The sequence below is a fragment of the Amphiprion ocellaris genome, chromosome 17 (genome assembly GCF_022539595.1).
Source record: "Amphiprion ocellaris isolate individual 3 ecotype Okinawa chromosome 17, ASM2253959v1, whole genome shotgun sequence".
Classification (NCBI taxonomy): Eukaryota; Metazoa; Chordata; class Actinopteri; family Pomacentridae; genus Amphiprion; species Amphiprion ocellaris.
This window is the reverse complement of record NC_072782.1, coordinates 10,395,095-10,412,702: the sequence shown is the minus strand read 5'-3', so window position 1 is coordinate 10,412,702 and position 17,608 is coordinate 10,395,095. Positions and strand designations below refer to the sequence as shown.

The window sequence follows — 17,608 nt, the reverse complement described above, 5'->3', positions numbered from 1 at the left end:
AAAATGTGATGTTTGTCATTGCTTTGAGGGTAAAAAGCATAATTTAGAAAATCCCTTAGTACTGTACTGTGTGAATATACTGTATATATACCTGTTGCTCTCAACACTTCCTTGCCAGATTGTCTCATGTACTCATGCCATAGTTTTCTGGTTCTGATTTTGTTTACTTTCCCTTCATTTGCCTCTTGTCTTATCCATTTTGCTGCGCTGCTTGCCTACCCGGAATGGATTCAGCTTAGATTTGAATTTTGTCTGTACCTCTTTGAGTTGTGCTTTTGGGTCTGTTACATTACTGGTGATTATTACATGACCAAAAGCTAGCAAATCTAATCACAATTCCTATCAGTTTCAGCTTTGTTTTGTCATTAAATGTGCCGTCAAATGTGCTAAATGGCACATTTAGGGACAAACAAATGTGAGTCTGCCCACCAACCTGGCTAATCCAAAAATGAGCAAGAGGTAGAGTGGAGATGAAGTAGGCCATGGACTTGTGGCACCCTTAATTATGCATAACTTCAAGCCTTAATATAATTTAAAAGGGTGAATCATGTAAAAAAAAAAATCACAACCTGTACAGTTATCATGAAAAGGGGAATTAGTTACAGAGAGAGAAAGGTCTTTGTATCAGGTTGTAAACATGTTAACATGGTGGTCTCTGGGATTAATTCACTTTTAGAGTCAGCCTAATGTGGCCATTTGGGAAATTGCTGTTTTTGTCACTTGCTGGGTTCACTTTGAAGCTGCAGTAGTTGCTGCTTGGTCCTTATGGTAACAACGTACTTTCACCAAAGACAGGATGCAACACATTACCAAAGATTGTCTGGACTCTCCTCACAATTTGGGACTGTCAAAACAGTGTCATACTGTGTTGACCTGCAATCATGCAAGACATATTAAACAAGAAAAGCACTCAGAGAGCACAGTACTCCACCAAGGCTGTTCATTCCCCCATATGGCATTGTCAGAAATGCAGCTTATTTTTGTAGAAATGCAACATGTTTTTTAGTTACTGATGATCAGAAATCACAGCAACTAGAATATGGCCATTTAATATAGATGTACCCACAAACAAAATGACGTTGCACTGAGCACAGGTGTGTGTTATGCATGTGTACGTTATGTACAGACACTGAATTGCATGACCTAAATATGTAGCGGGGGATGAGAATTAATGGGACTCGGAAACACTCCCACAAATTAGTCAATTGTTTCTTGTATGATTTCTGACGGATAAGTTCTGATAAGTCCACAGTGGTGGATTTGTAATAGAATCGCAATCCTGTGATCGGTAGCAGGCAGCTGATGTAGGGTTCACTTGTTGTCATAGTTACAGTGACGCCAGGATGCTATCTCGCAATGATACAGAAATCTTTAACACATCTGTGGATCCAGACTACAAGCTGCATAACTGCTAAGATCAAATTTGTGTCAAATCTGACTTTCCCTGAAAATTTCATCCAAATCCATTAGTCCGTTTTTGAGTAATGCTTCTAACAGATGGATTCACATATGTCAACCATCACATAACTCCGCTGCATTCCTTGGCCTAGTAAAAATCATATCACGTTTGTTCTTATTAACTAGAGACAGTGAAAAGTATCGAGCACTGAGGCAAGAAAATTATATTATTCTCAAAAACAAGCAGTATTAACGAAAAGTTGTCTGTTGGTTCACTCCAAACTGTTAAAGCTTTCATGCAAAGAAAAATCGCTGCAATTTTCTCCTGTAAACGACACCTGTGTTCAAATCCCATGACAGTTTTTCATCAATTACTGCTCCAAGATATTTACATTCATTTACCACCTCAATGCAGTCACTGTTAATAGCTACTTGTTCGTGTGTCTTACTGTTTGCTCTGATATCAAAAGGTCACGTCCTTAGTTTTCTTTTCGAACCAAGAATCTGACGTTAAGGCGGCAGTCTTACCATCAGAGCATAATTGTAAGACTGCCAGCGGCAAAATTGTAGACACCGAGATGATTATGGATCGAGCCATAGTAATAAAACAATAAATGGCTGCACAAAGAAAGTACTCTGACATTGCCTCCACAACTGAACTGCCAATGTGAAAAAACACAAGAAAGCACTTAAGTTATTAGACAGAAGCTGAACTTAATTGATTACAGACTGAGACAGTCTGGATTTTTTATTTTCTCTGATTAGAAACTTAAACATATACTATGCATTATGTGACTGCAGTTTTATATCTAAACTTAAATATAATAAGCACAAACTCTGCCTCAACAACATGAATTAAATAGTAAATCAGAAATAAATAAGGAGGTTTAAAGCAATATTAAACTGCAGTTTTAAGAGAAAGTTTCAAAGGAAAGATTCTATATTATGCATAAAATATCAGATTCTTAAAGCATGAGTCATTGGAATGAGGCAAATTTATCTCTAACTCAGCAAAAGGAACTAAATATGAGTTCGTGCTGGGTTTGAAGACACACCTATCAAAAGTTTCTCAAGGCTGAAGGCCATCACACCAGGCAAAAAAAAAAAGAGATACAAATCCATTTGGTACCTTTGGAAGTAGCCGTGGCAAAACAATTTACAGGAGATATAAAAGAGAAAAGAGACAAACAAGACTGTTCAAAAACATGGACACAAGGTGCACAAACCGCAAGTGCGAGATAAACCATCAGACAGTTCGGGAGTTTTAAGATGCCTTCCAAAACTGTGCAATGATTTGACTTCTGAGACATTGTAGGAGGCTATCAAGGGGAAATTGCAGCAAAAGCTTAGTCAACTTTTTAGCTATGACCTTCCAAAAGCCAGATGTCCCTGTTGTAGAAACATGCAAAGAATAAGAAAACAGAGAATAGCAAAGATGTTCAGGGAGGTCGTTTTGCCAGAGGCAGGGTGATTCTGTCTGGACTGGCAGGTATGGATCATACTGAAAAAGCAGCGTTGGGATTCTTTGCTGCTATGCTGTGACATTAAGGCATGCTTCTCTTGCTATGGGAATATGTATGGGTCATGGTGCCACAGTGAGGTGGTTATTATTATTTCAATCAGGGTTGGGGTGACTACTTACATTCTTACATTCCTGAAAGGGCTTAATAAGACAACTGTTCAATATGACACAGGAAAATGCTTCGTCTACATTGGACTATCCCAAGGCGAGGCAACTTGAAACAGTTAAATGTCATTTAGTAAAAAGTGCATGAGCTTATATTACCTTGTTTTACACTCTCAGAATTTTCCTTTTATCCAAAGTTCTGCTAGATTGCATTAATGGATAGCTCCACTGTATCCACAATGGATTCATTTAACAAAAAGTACAGCTTTATGCACATCCTAAATTTAGAGGATGCACTTGTTTTTCATCAGGATGCTCTATTGCAGGACATCTGAAAGTCTGGCAGGACAATTTGGCCTGAGTCTATACTTTATGTTATGAAGACTATAAATTGTGAAGTGTTTTGTACTTTGAAATAAGTGAAGTTGGGGATAATTCATAGTGATCCCTCTCTCGTGAATCTGGTTCATTTTGCTGACCTGTAGTTGACATTGCTGTGAATAATAGGGACATTTCCAATGTGTTTCCCTCAGAATGGACTTGAAAATGCAATTTACATACACACAATTAGCTGAGTATATTATTAGATTTATTTAAAACATAAGTATTATAAGGTATAGGAGAAGATTAACCTTACCATTTAATACTGACAATGTGTAAATTTTTGATTATTATGGAGATTAACTCGACTCATTATAAACTGAAGTTATGACCCTACAAATTAAATACGCATGAAAAAAAAAAATTTGTACCACATGCCATGTCAGTCTAACTGCAAATTACAGTTTCCCTTTTCAACAACTTTAATTACTACAAAAGACATGATAGCTATCAGATTAAATCAACAGAATTTAACTAAATTGATAATTACCTGACAGTATGCAGCTGAAGAGGAGCAAACTGCCGCTGGAGGAGAAGTCCCACACCAGCAGAGGGCGCCGGAGCTGCAGGAGTCTATGGTCTCGGTGCTCAGGTGGCTTGGATGTGACGTCACTCTAGTGGGCGGAGACAGCGTCCTCGTACCCGGAAGCTGGACGGCAGGTGATAGTGGCTGAGGAAACTTTGATTTTTGAGCATGAATTAAGAGTCCCTGATGTTCAGAGGTGACACTGGAGTGGACATGACGAGCGGAGGTTGGATTTTCGGAGCTGGAGCAGGATTTAGGTGGTTAAATTTGTTATTATCGGAGTAGTCTATGCACTGGACCGACAGAATGGGCGGAGCTTTAGCGCCAGACATTTCTTGATGTGGATTTTTTTAAAGTATTAATTTAAGTAGCCAAACAAATCAAACGTTCTCGATGGCTTTCACCATTTGGAGGTTGCGTATGACTGTTGAGAAGCTCTTACTGGATTTTAAGTCGGTTAGAAGAGGATGGAAGGCCCTCATGTGGCTGTCTCACTTTGGTGTCAGCATGCATTCCCAGTTGAAGATGGATCGGCCCGCCTGGACATCATCAGGTTCGGAAGGTAAGAACAAATCTCCAAATACTGCGTTTTATAAGCTGCTGTGCTGAGAGATCTCTGGAGAGTAGATGAACAGCAGCAGTGATTTGTGGAGGCTGTTGGAGCAGGTGGAGAAGCAGGATGAATAAGCACGCCAAGTGGGTGGGCTGGACTAAACCATTGGACAGAAAAGGGGCCATGTGACTAGCTGACTTCCTGCCTGTCTGAACAGATTGAATTGTTATGCACTCTTGATAGCAGTATTCAAGCTTGCTGATTTTGGATTCCCTAAAGGTTTTTGTTTGTATTTTTTTTTTATTCACTTCAGGAAATGCTTAACAAGAGTCACTCAATGACATCAAAATTTTACTCTTAGATCAACTTAAATACATCTAAAGCCCTTTCAGACAATCAACACTGTTGGGTTATTCAGTCCGTTAAAGCAATGACATTTTTGTCATTCAAGCCAGTAGATGACATTTACATATACATTTTGCTATTACAAATCTTAATCAATAAAACGTTACATGCAAGATGTTTTTGTACTACTGTGTACTACTGAATGTTAAATATCTGTCCCATGTCATTGAAATACTTTGAAAGTCCAAATTTCAACCCTAGAGTGTTATTAGAAGACATAAGACTTTTGTTTTACTTTGTGAAATTTTTCAAAATTTTAATTTTCATGTTGAAATTCAAGGTCAGTGAAGTTACCATATATAGTTCCTTGCCTATTAGTGGTTAAAAAAAAAAAATTCCAACAAATGTATATATTGTCACTTAGCACAACTACTCAACCGTAAAACATGTGGGTTTCGTCAACTAACAATGCTTACTTGTGATGTTTCGTTCGCAAATCTGGAAGAGGACCGAGCTGCAAGTCTGTCTTTTTCCAACTTTGGAGAAAAGAGAAAGTTTGATACGTTCTGGGCCTCTGCTGATTGGTCAAATGCCACGATGTAGTGTGCTGTAACGTAGGGTGATCTTCACTGATTGGCTGGGTGAAAACCACATGCTTCTCCACCTTGCTGAGAGGTGGGAGCAATGGCATATTTAATGTGTGCAGAAGTGACCAGATATAATCAATTATGACTTATGTGATCACTAGTTATTGCACTGTCCAAACAATCAAAACATATCCACTTTGATGGATTTTTTTAATGATCAGGTCGAGCTTCATTGTCATGTTTATGTTAGATAATTTCACCCAGCCTCAGAGGTGGGTTGCTGTCCCTCATACTGAATGACATCAGAAAGTCTTGTCCAGCCTAGAACTCACTTGTCTCATCTCTTCTCCGGAAGTGTGAAACGGCGTAAGAAAGGAAGAGAGAGATGACAGGTAATGATGAAACAGAGAGTTGGAAAGAGGACTGAACAAGACAATCTTATGTCAAACATGGACAATCATCCATGAACAGAAGAAAGGGCCTGCAGCAGCATTTATGAACTACTTGCAGCGGCGGTCTGACTTTGCTTTGAAAGTATTCACACTAATTCGCACTTCACCTCATATGGCTATGACTACTCTCATGACAGTCATGTGGCCTTGATGAGTCATATGTGGTTACAGCAGCCTTCATATAGCACTCGAGTGTGAACAACCCGCTAGAGGCCTAAATGCCTGGGAACTCCTCAACAGTTAGAGCATGGGCACATTATGCTGAGTAAATATATAAATACATCTTCTCTTTTTTCCGTTTTAGCGTTCCATGCAACTAATAGCATTTTTTTTTATCCCTGGAAATTGAACCTTTTAATTTTTTAGCATGTACAGGGAAAATTGAGCTTTTTTACCAACACTGTCATATTGGCGTAGGTGGCAGTAATTTGAAAGTTCATTGTTTTCTCGAACTTAAATGGGAAGAATAGGAAGAAAGAAACACATTAACAACAACAATGGGCTTGTTTGAGTCAGGCCCATAGAGAATTGATCACCCATGTTTGCCACACAATATAGGTATAGATGGCTCAACAATATGATATTTGGTAGGATCTTTATATAATCGTGTGTACAGGTATGAATACAATTTTCCGTACCCTTATACAGACAATGTACAGCATACCATGGCGGTCTTGAGTTTCCAGTGACTACTGTAACTCTTAATTTTCTGTGATTGAATAATTTGTCACAAAAATCAATAATGCATTTTAGTTTGTTCATAGATTTATTATCAGTGTTTTAAAAGTACCTGTTTGTTGTAAAAAAAAAAAAAAAAAAAAAAAAGGACCTGTTTCCTACCTAGTGCTTGGTGCAGCAGTCCAATTTGTTTGAAACTTTAGGATTAGCTGTCTTCTCAAAGGTCTCCTACCAAGCTTACAGCTGTGAGAAAAGGTCTTTGGATTTTGCATGTGGTCGGTCTGGAAGGCATCCAGCAATAAATTTGCTCCTTGGTACGCTACACAGTTCTCATCTCTTGTGTATTAACATCGAATTGATTTAATTCTTTAAATATTTAACAGCGCAAAAACACTCTGCTTAGTGTGATGTGATGCCCTGATGGTCTAAAGTTCTGACATATCAGTTATGAAAACAACTGTCTTATAATACTTTCTATTGTATCTAACTATTTCTTTATGCGTCTAGTTTTTTGTATAGTTTGATAGGGACAGGTCTGCTTATGTACATACATCTATATGAGGGTTGAACCATGACCAAAGATTACACATCGCCTGTCTAACATTTTATACACTCTGCCATGACTAAAACCGTTGGAGAGTGCAGAAATCAGAATCGAATCTAACAGGATGTTAGTGTTTCTGTGACCTGCTGTACAGACTCAAGGCTGCTGGAAACTTTCCGACTTGATAACCAACTTTTAACACCGCCCCCCCGCTGCTGCCGCCTGCTCTCGTCTGCTTTCCAGGCGAGACACAGTTCATCTGAAACGAGCCAAATGCTTTGCTGACTTTATACTTGTTGGTTGCTCATAAAAGTAGACTTCCTGCTGATCTGTGACCAATCTGTAACATACAAAACTTCTTTCTCACTGAAACTGTGATCTGCGTGCAATAAACATTGTATTCAAATGGCAAGAAAGCCACAGAGGAAATGGGTGAGTGTACAGTTTTTGGACGCCGGCTTGCATGCAGTGACAGGTTTTTGGCATTTTTTTAATGTGGAAAGAGGTATTTTCAGAAACAAGATGAAATTCTTGCTGTGGAGACATGTGTTTGCAAGTAAACAGCATAATGTAGAAATAGTTTTAATTAGAAAGTCACTGAAATTCACTTCCAAATGCGTGTCAAAGTTGTATGGAAACTTTATTGTACATCACAACATGAGAAGTGGAACATTCAAATTGAAGTGATCTCAGAACACTATATATTACTTCTTACCGGTTATTATTAAGCAGATTTTTTTTTTTTGTAGCATTTTACATCTCGTGATAATGAGTGGCAGCACTGTCAGACTCTGAAACCTACAATAGAACATACTTGAATAAGGTTAACTGTGCGAGTTACCAAATCTGACAAATGGTGTGTCTGCACAAAGTGTTCCAGCAGCATTTTGCAGTCGTCCATCTCAAGTGCATCTGATTGGACACATTCCCTATTTCAATCAATCCAGCTGTCTATACAGGCAGTGTAACAGCTTGGATTTTTACTTGAGCTATAAGACCTGTAAATTGGGCTTCGAGCGCTCCCAAAACACTTCCTGTGCAGACACATACAGCACCCGGACTGCTGCTCTGCTAAAGTGCTGCTCACGTTTCGCCTTGTGTGTAGACATGACTCGAGGCCTGTTAAGCTTTTTTTAATCCAAATGCAGAAGTGTGAGAAAATGTGGCTGCAGCTTGTTGTGAGTTGATGTTTTAGTGTCACACGCTTGTAGCTTGCAGGAGAGAGACACAGCTTTGGAATTCAAAAGAATTTTACTCCTGTGAATGCAATATCAAATCTTACATGGACGCTTGCAATGTGTGATTGTTGTTAGTAGAAGTAGAAAAAAAAGTCATGGATCAAGGTCCTACCCTTAAGTAACATTGACTAGCAGATGACATAGGACAGTCCATAGATTTCCATAACGTAGCATAACAGCACCAGATGGTGATGATGTGATGAGCTTTCCAGTTACAGGCAGCAGTTGTCCTCCTGTTCACCTTGCTATCATGGAGGTTTTTCCATAGAAGGCAGCTGACAAGTACATGCATTCACCCACACAGCAGCGATGTTAATGAAAGGGTGTAGAGGAAGAGCAGAATGTGGTTTTAATGTGAAAGGCCTTGTGCAATGGAGGCTTTTGGCATGTGGGCATCAGGTGTTGCACTGTAAATATACACGAATAGGAATGCTAGCCACAGCCAGGCAGCTGAAGAATGAGCCAGTGATATTGAAGCATGAATGAAACAGCTGATGCTAATCAGCTAATGCAAGCGCAACTTCAGTGCTCTGCCGAAACTAATGCTATGCCCCATTTAGTGCCAGTGTAAATGAATAGTACTGCATCCTGATTTAATATATAAATGTTAAATTAATGCCTCACTTAGGAAAGTGGTTGTTAAGTCACTTGTGTCTAATTTTAATTACAATTTATGTTGATTAATGGTAATATTTACAGAAATGTGAAAGCTGCTTAGAAAATAGCACAATCTCATCCCAGAAATCTGTATCAGTCGAACTTCCCCACTTTTAGAGAGCTATCCATAGCTATCCGCAGCTGCTTCCTTCCTTCCTCCAGTTAACTGTGACTCGCAAATCAGTCTAAATTACACAGCACAACAAGGTGGGCTTTAAAGAGGCGGTTGTAAACAGATTTTCAGCCAGATGCAGCTACCATTTGTTGTGTTTCATGCTGCAAAGTGACACATTTTACCATTGTTCTTAGAAAATGTGGGCCTCCTATAGCGAAAGCAGCTCAGAATAGTTTTAGTGTAAAGAGAAAAAAAATAGAGAAGCACAACCATGCTGGTGATCATGCAGTAGTTTCACGTTTCTATTCATTGTGTATTGCAATACAAGTGTGTGCAAATAGGAAGATATCTGCACAATGTAGTATTTGACTGTCAGAATAAACAAAGATAAATTCATAGCTTTTATTTTTAATATAAACCACAAATGATTAGCTATACTTGTTGGTTAGCATCTGGCCTGACGAAGGCCAATAAAATGAGATCCCCATGAAAGTCATTTCCAGTCTGATTTACTGGTCTTTTGGATAGTTGCCTTTGTAATAGGTAGTGACATGCTCTATGCTAAAAGTCCCCACTGGGGTAGTATGAAGGGTGTGTCTAAAACTGTGCACATGCACTCTGAGGCAAGACTATCACCATGCCATCTGTAGTCTCTCCACAGGAACATAACCAGCACCATTTATTGCACATATGATTACTGGTTGGCATATTTTTTTTTTCTTTTACAAGCCATCTGCTCAGGAGAGGTGAGAAGGGATTTGTGAAGAAGGGATACTGTAGCATATTGATTCTCTGCTTTAACACATCAATATCCTGTCTTAGGACTTGGCTGTATTTTAAATGTGTAAGGTAAATCTGTTAATTCTAGGGCTGTCTTGCACGAGCTTTACATAGTAAAATAAACACTGATATATCCATTAAGGAGGCGGGAGGGATATATATGTATATCTGCAGTCTGTCTGTTTACAAAAACTCGCTTGTCAGACTGTCAGTTGTTGTAGCCTCGAGACTGGTTGTGCAGACACTTGTTAAAAAAAGAAGTGTTGAAAATAAAAATGAACAAGGCCAAATCAGTAACTGGTACCTGGGTTTAATGGTTTTACATCTTTGTGCAAACCATGCTTTGATACTTTCAATAATTCCACCGTCACTTCGGTTTCTGTTGTCTGAAAATAAATGAATCAAACAGTAATCTGTTGCAACAAGCTGTGACACCCTGTGCACAACTCTAAACCCCTGCATTTTAGATTACATATTGCTATTGTTTGTTCACAAACAAGCCCGGTTCTTTTAGGCGAATGATGTTGGCTGGCTTGGATATCTGAGGGGCTTTGGTTTTAGTGTGTGTTTGTTTTTGAGCCCATGCACCCATGATGTCTGACTCATTGACTAACAAAGCTTTGGACTCAGTTCTATCAAGACTGTGGAGGAGTGTCTGTCTCCCTCTGTTCTGTCACTGTACGTTGTGTCGCTGTGTATGTTTGGTTATGAAACAGAATGAGTAACCGACAATGTGGCCTGAACCCTATGTGGTCTTAAGCGCTTAATAATGTCATGTTATGTGTCATGATTGCTTGTTCTTTTGTATATTATCAGAATTTTTGCCCTAACAGTCCCAACACATTTGTCAAAAAATGACATTTTGTTAAAAAAAAGGCTTGACTGGTGCATTCAAATAAGTTGAATACCATGATTGTGTTAATATTTTCAACAACAACAATAATAATAATAATAATAATAATAATAATAATAATAATAATAATAATAATAATAATAATAATAATAATAATGATTATAATAATAATGTATGCAAAGTGTCACAAAAGTGCACCGTAACATCATAGCACAAATGTAAGCAGCCTTGTCTCCCTAGATATTTCTGTACATTTCCCTGCAGGACATGATTTATACTCATACGATTTAGTGTTTTGTTTACACATAGAGTAATTTGCAATGAACACAACAGGTTAATCTCTGACATTGCTCTGCTATTACGGATTCAGTGTACTAATAATGTCAGTCTAAATATAAAATATCCAAATTTATGATGACCAAAGTCATCACCGTGTAGTTAATTGTCTCTCAGTGTGACACAGGATCTAATTTAGTATGTCTTAAATGAGCTAGCAAAATTGTCTTACTTTAATCAGGTAGTATGGTTGTGTTGTGGGGCCACTGGAACCCGAGAGCTCCGAGAGTTACTGTAATCCAAACACAAGATGAGTAGAATTTAGAGCCCAAAAAAACCCAAAGATTAAGACGTGGCTGCAGCGTGAGCTAGACAGAACTGTTTATTCGCCCTCACACTGCTGTCACAAAAACTGTTCTTTGCGCTGGCGATTAGAAACGGACTGAGGAGGCAGAAATGCGGACAAAATGTGCACTAAAGATCACACTGTGCCGCTGATCTGCATAAACACAGAATCAGCTGTGCCACTCTTCCTAACTCTCAAATGGGCTCATTTGGCAGTAGCAGAGCACTTTGGGCCAAAGATCAATGACTGACTTTGTAGCTGTCTCATTAGACTTGAGGTGTTATGTCCTGGGTGAAAAGAGGGGCTGAGCTGTCAATTGATCACCACCTGGTAATGACTTGGATCAGATGGTGAAGAAGGTGCCGTGTAACGTACTGCAGTGTACTCACTGAAAGCGTGTCTGTCCAAAAATGATTTTAACTTTCACCTCGAAGCAAACTTTCACCATTTGTAGGTAGAGGTTGGTGCCTTTTGGGCATTTTTTTCAAACCCTACAGAATGGACTCCAGCAGTGAGGAAGACTGTCAAAGCAGAAGAAGGAGGCCATTCAAGCTTGGCTAGCATGACCAGCTCCAGAAGGCCAAAAAGTCGGATTAGCCAAAGCACAAGGGGCGTATTTGGAGAGGATATTTAAAATGTATTTGATTTGTTTTTATATGCATGGGGGATTGTTTTTTTCCTGAACACTGCAGATAGGTGACATAACAGCAACTACCCACAGAAAATGAGGTTTATTATGTTTTTATTTTTCTGTGAGGATCAACAAAATACATAATTTGCCCAGTGAGGGGATAGAAAATCACCAGGTAGTTATCCACATGCTTATTGTCTTATAGCTAAACATGCATTATCATGCAGAGAAATGTAAGAAATGCACAATGGATTCTCATCGAGTTACACGGATAATAGTTGGATCTGTTGTTTTGGGGGATGTTTCTTCTGCCTACGCAAGGATTAAATGGGGATCAATATTGTGATTTGGGGGGGTTTAATATGCGCCCCTCCTAATCTTGCATGCTGCTTGCTTTCATTGAGAGGGCACACGTAAGCACAAAGCCCCTAATGCCAAGCGCAATTGCATCTCGTTTGGGGCAATAAATGATTCCTAAATCCTTTGACGCATCTGATTGAAATTGTGTGAGTTCAGGCGGTGCGCTGAAGTCATGCACACCATTAGCTGGTAAGTACTAGCTGACTCTTACAATCACCAGTCACATTCAAACAAGTCAGTAAGACAGCCCTAATAATCTAACAAGCTTACACTCTCACTCCTGTGATCATTTATGCTGCATATACGTCTACTGCTCTGACTGCTTACTCCGGCTGTAGTGTATTGCTGCCTCCCCCACCTCCTGTTCCACTGTCATATTACCATACTTGAGAGATGGCATCTCTGCCTTGTGCATTATGTATATCTCACATCTCAGTGATACGTACCCTCTGGGCTCTCTTCTGTATACCCCATGTAGTTTTGATGTGATCCCACTGAATCTTATATCTGCTTGGATTCATTTAGGGTGCACTGCTGTTCATAGAGCCTTTTACAGTTGAATGTGGACATCACAGTGGTTCAGCGGCTGGAATTTGAACCTCACAGTGAGGGGATCTTGGTGGCTGCGACATTTCTGTACGAAGTTGGTACATTTTCTGTGGCTCATCTCTGGTCTGGCACAGTATATACCTGTCCAAATGTTCTAGCTTTATGTCAGACAAACAAAGAGTCCAAGGTGTACCCTGCCTCTAATTCAAAATGTGCAAGTATGTTCCAGTCCTGAACAGATAGAGAAATTGTCATTAGAATCCAAGTTTAACATACATCACCCAGTCTTTCAGTGTTACGCCGTATACTAGCTTCTACTGCAAGTTGACAGTTTCACTTTGCAAACGACACATAATTCAAGGAAAGTATCTTCTCAACACATCGTTTAACTCCTATTTTTAAAAAAATGATAATTATAGACTGTAGGAAAAAATAAAGGCACAACTATAGAGCTGATATCAGCCCATGTTACCCTATCTTTCAATCTGCCACATCTGCTACACCAACTGATGGGTTAATGAGGGGCGCACATGTCCTGTCCTATTTCCTGCAATCAGTTCCCTCAGACATTTTGACAGGAGGCAATTATGGACAAAAAAAAATACTGAGCAAACTGCAAAATTGCTTAGACACACACACACAGAGATATATCTATTTGGAGGGTCAAAACTGCATTGGGGATAAGGCTTGGTGCACCTGATTGGCATACACTTTGGAATTAATCTTGACATGTGAAGACTCTGGACCAGCCTCAATCACTTATGCACACAGAGAGGCTACTATAGCTCGCAAATGATCTCGGGCCGCGAACAGATAGACAATTCACATTTTCTTTGAATAGGAATTAGAGAAACTGTCAAAAGAAAATGAATTTCCACTTTAGATACAGTAGACCTCGCATTTGATCTTGAAATTCACATCACCTATCGCAGGGAAAACACATTAAAACAGGAGCAGATGTATAGCAGAGATGTGTTATGTGAACTATAGCAGTGCTGAGATTACTTGCCAGGCTCCTGACTCAAGCTGAGGTTGGGGTCATTAAAACAGTCTGCCTGTGCATCTCCATCTTGCTGAGTGATTGAGTGATAAGGCAGTCACAAATGATGCAGGCCAGTCATATATCAACCAAATACTTCACATACCCCACCTCCACACCCCTGCATCCCCAAGGTGATATTGACTAGAACTTGATAGAGAAAGGCAGGAGGGAAAAAAAATCCCAGCACTCAGCATGCTAACACCACACTTTAATCAATCTCATACCTGCCACGTTTGTATCTTGTTGGTTTGACAGAGACTAGGCCACTGGGGTGTTAGGTCTATTCCAGATGCTTAAAGTGTGACATTTTCGCTCACACAAGTGCCCATTACATTTGCCAGAAAGTTCTTTTAGTATTTTTAGCAACAATCCGTTTCCGCTTAGAATTACAACCATCCTCCCTTTGGAAAGTTTGCTAATCAAGGGATAAGACACTTTTAAATAAATGGCTGAAGAAACGTATTTTTAAAAAAAAGCCCCAGACTAATCCAGAAATTCCTGGCTTCTGACAAGAAGCTGATTTAAACCTGTAAACTGTCTCCTAATCTGCCCTTCCACCTTGGGCAATCTGTCGTGATTGACAGTGTGTGCTCAGTGGTAACAACACAAACATTCAATCTAACTGTTGAGGCCCACAAGGCATTTAATTTCTCCTCCAATGAGACAGCCAGGGAGTAAACCCTGTGATTACAGGTATAGCACTGGTTAAAGTTCAGTTTGGCAGAACAGAGCTCTCCGGTGATTCAGGCGCATTAACATCCCGGACACTCAAGATGATTTGCATGCATTGTCAGCCCTTTTAAAACACCGCACTAAGCACTTGAACAGCTTGCTGCTACTGGGGCCAAGGGGCCTCACACCTCCCTGCTGTCAAAGATTTGCACACTCACAACCCTAAATGTGCTGTTGGTGGTGGTGAGGTTACATCTTATCTGAGGAGAATGACTATGGAGGTAATTTGTTTTGTTTTATCTCATTAAATAGCTTCACCAGGCATTAGTTAAATGCTACCGTATAACATCGCAGGTTAGAGGCTGCAGACGTGCCACTTTTTACATCTAATTAACCTGAAATGAACCTCATGTATCTAATGTGCAATACATAAAATAGCAACGTTAACTTTAAGTAATTTTAAATCATAGTACTGAATGATCAAAAACAAACCCAGCACCGAGGACAAGTCGGACAGCAGCATTACCTATAAATGTAAGGGCAGTACCTTTATCCTGTGCCAGGTTGCATTTCCTATGTTGGAGATGGGATTTGCAACAGCTAATACACCCAGATCAGCAGGGAAAAAATGTCCTGGATCAATGTCAGAGAGTAGGCAAAGATAAACATTTGACTGCAGATTCTTACAAGCAGGCATAAAGTGAACTCACTCACAAAATCTGAGACAGTCACCAGACAAATTCAGAGTTTAAATCAAAGACTTTTGGAGATCTAACCACCACATGGCAGTATTCACAGGGCAGAATACATCTTCATATCCTTAACATCTTCTATTCACCTGAATATACAGCTGACAAGTGAGCATTCTTCATAAGACTATAATCTTACAAAGTGTCTTATAAAAGTCCTATAAAGTGTTTTTCTGCTTAACATAAAAAGAGGTAAAAACAGCTATAAAAATGCATTGATAGACTTTTACCTTGTCTTGATAATGTAACATCCATGAATCTTCTAAACCTACAGCGAGGGACAGTTCAACGCAACAATCTGTCGATAATGAGATACACGAGAGAATGGCTGTAATAAGTGAGGTTTTTAATCAGCATTTTTGCTTTCAAGTTTGTCAGATTTCGGTCTCGTTCTGTTAAGCTTTGAAGAGAGTTTCAGATCACTTGTTTGTCACACACAAGAGCTCACTTTGGTCTGCCATCCAGAACAGAATCCAATAAAGATAAACAGTCCAGTGAAACTCACTCCAGCATGGTGTCCCTCTTCTACTGCCTATTCTGCTTGCTCATCCCGACTGGTCTAATGTGTTACATCTGTCAAAGAAGTCCACATGTCTGTCTGCAAATATCTGAAAAAACCTGATGAAACAGATTTCTGTTAGCTTCAGTGGAGCCTTTTACTCAGTAATCAAATAGATGTGTTGTGCTTTAGTGATTGTTTTTCTTTATCTTTGAATTTCTAATAGATCAGATTTTTCATCAAAAGCAAAGACTGGAAGACAATCATGCTGATTACCTCCTGGGATCTATGATGTTTAGATAATTATGTCCAGCAGTATTAGCATTTGTTCAAGGATGGTTTAAATATCTGAATGATGTTGTAATGCCACCTAAAGTGCCATTAAAGGCTGTTTCTGGGATTCCAGAGGAATGTGTAGTTCTGAGAATTTGGTTTTGGAGAAAACATTGCATACATTTTAAAAACTTGTACATTTTTATACGGGTACAGCTGATGTTATGATAGTGATGTGAAGTACTAAATTTAAGAACTAAAGGGTGTTAGATGAATGTAATGCATCCACTCTAATTTGGTTTTATCAAATTGTTTCCTGCTGCATATCTATCTGACTGCTGAACAGGTCCAGTTTTTCAAACCTGTATTCGCCCACCCCTGCAAGTCTCAGTCCTAGAAATAACTCGCTATATGCGATTAACCACAAGTAAAGTCCAGACCTGACAAATGTTTAAACACACAAGTTACACAGTCACTCACAGCTTTATGCAAAACAAATATCTAATAATAGTAGGTTTTGACTGAACCAACGTATGGTGTGGGTGTTTAGGCCCGCAAGAGAATCATACATAACAGTACAATTAAAGGTTTGGTTTAATAACTGAGTAAAATAGCAGTGTTTTCCTAAGGTTCTTTTAGCAAAATACAAATCAGAAAATATGGTTTTGTAGGCCGGCTAGATGAAAACTACCTCATCTATTATGACGAAATGTTTAAAAATGAAATGAAAGCGTGATTAACCATATTTGGCTGATCAGTAGCACCATGTAATTTGACTAATCGTGGTGATAGAGGTTGTGACATCCACACTCATTAAAGAAATTAATAAATCCTGTTGACTGATTAGGTTTGATAATATTAGGAAATGTGACAATTCTGCACATTTGTTTTCTTCACTCATTTCTCATACTAGTTTCCCACCTGCTTTTTAGTTATCCAACCTATAGAAGGATTCTGGTCTCTCTTCCAACAAGAAGCGGCAAATGCACTGTTGTACCTCAATATTTTCTGATCATGTACTCAGCATGACTAGAAGGATACTGGAGCTCCTATACCGAAGCTTCCTGAGGTTTTGAATATGAATTTGCATGTGATGTCTTCTTTCTCTCTGTGTGACATACTCATTCCAATTTTATGGAGATGTTTTCTCTCTACGTAATTTGTCTTTGTAGGCTTGTAGGTTAATTGTAGTGCAAATAATATCTTTTGAAAGGAAACAAATCTTCCATAGAGCTACTTCTTGAATACTTGTCTTCTGCAAATATTTTTTTTATAGACTGAACATGTACACTGAGTTCTCAGTATATTAAGTAGAAAAATAAAGGAAAGGACTCAAAGGTTTAGTCACAGAAAGATCCTTGTTATATACCACAAATCAGTTTATTGAATTATTGATTTTTAAAGAGCTCATATTGTGCACGTTTACAGGTTGAACATTTACTAAAAAATGTGTATATGCTTTAATGTTTAAAAAAAA

General features: G+C 38.9%; 1 protein-coding gene and 1 long non-coding RNA gene across 2 annotated transcripts in view; one reads left to right on the top strand and one right to left on the bottom strand.

Annotated features, from left to right (window-relative positions):
* Positions 1–4,054, bottom strand: part of LOC129350962 (uncharacterized) — a 182,859-nt gene extending 178,805 nt beyond the window's left edge. Inside the window, exon 1 of the long non-coding RNA XR_008604563.1 lies at positions 3,897–4,054. This is a non-coding gene — a long non-coding RNA (uncharacterized LOC129350962). The remainder of the gene's footprint in view (positions 1–3,896) is intronic.
* A 257-nt stretch (positions 4,055–4,311) lies between these two features.
* Positions 4,312–17,608, top strand: part of LOC111578237 (astrotactin-2) — a 398,862-nt gene continuing 385,565 nt past the window's right edge. Inside the window, exon 1 of the mRNA XM_055019355.1 lies at positions 4,312–4,494. Coding sequence (XP_054875330.1) covers positions 4,326–4,494 — 169 coding nt within the window. The 5' untranslated portion in view covers positions 4,312–4,325. The remainder of the gene's footprint in view (positions 4,495–17,608) is intronic.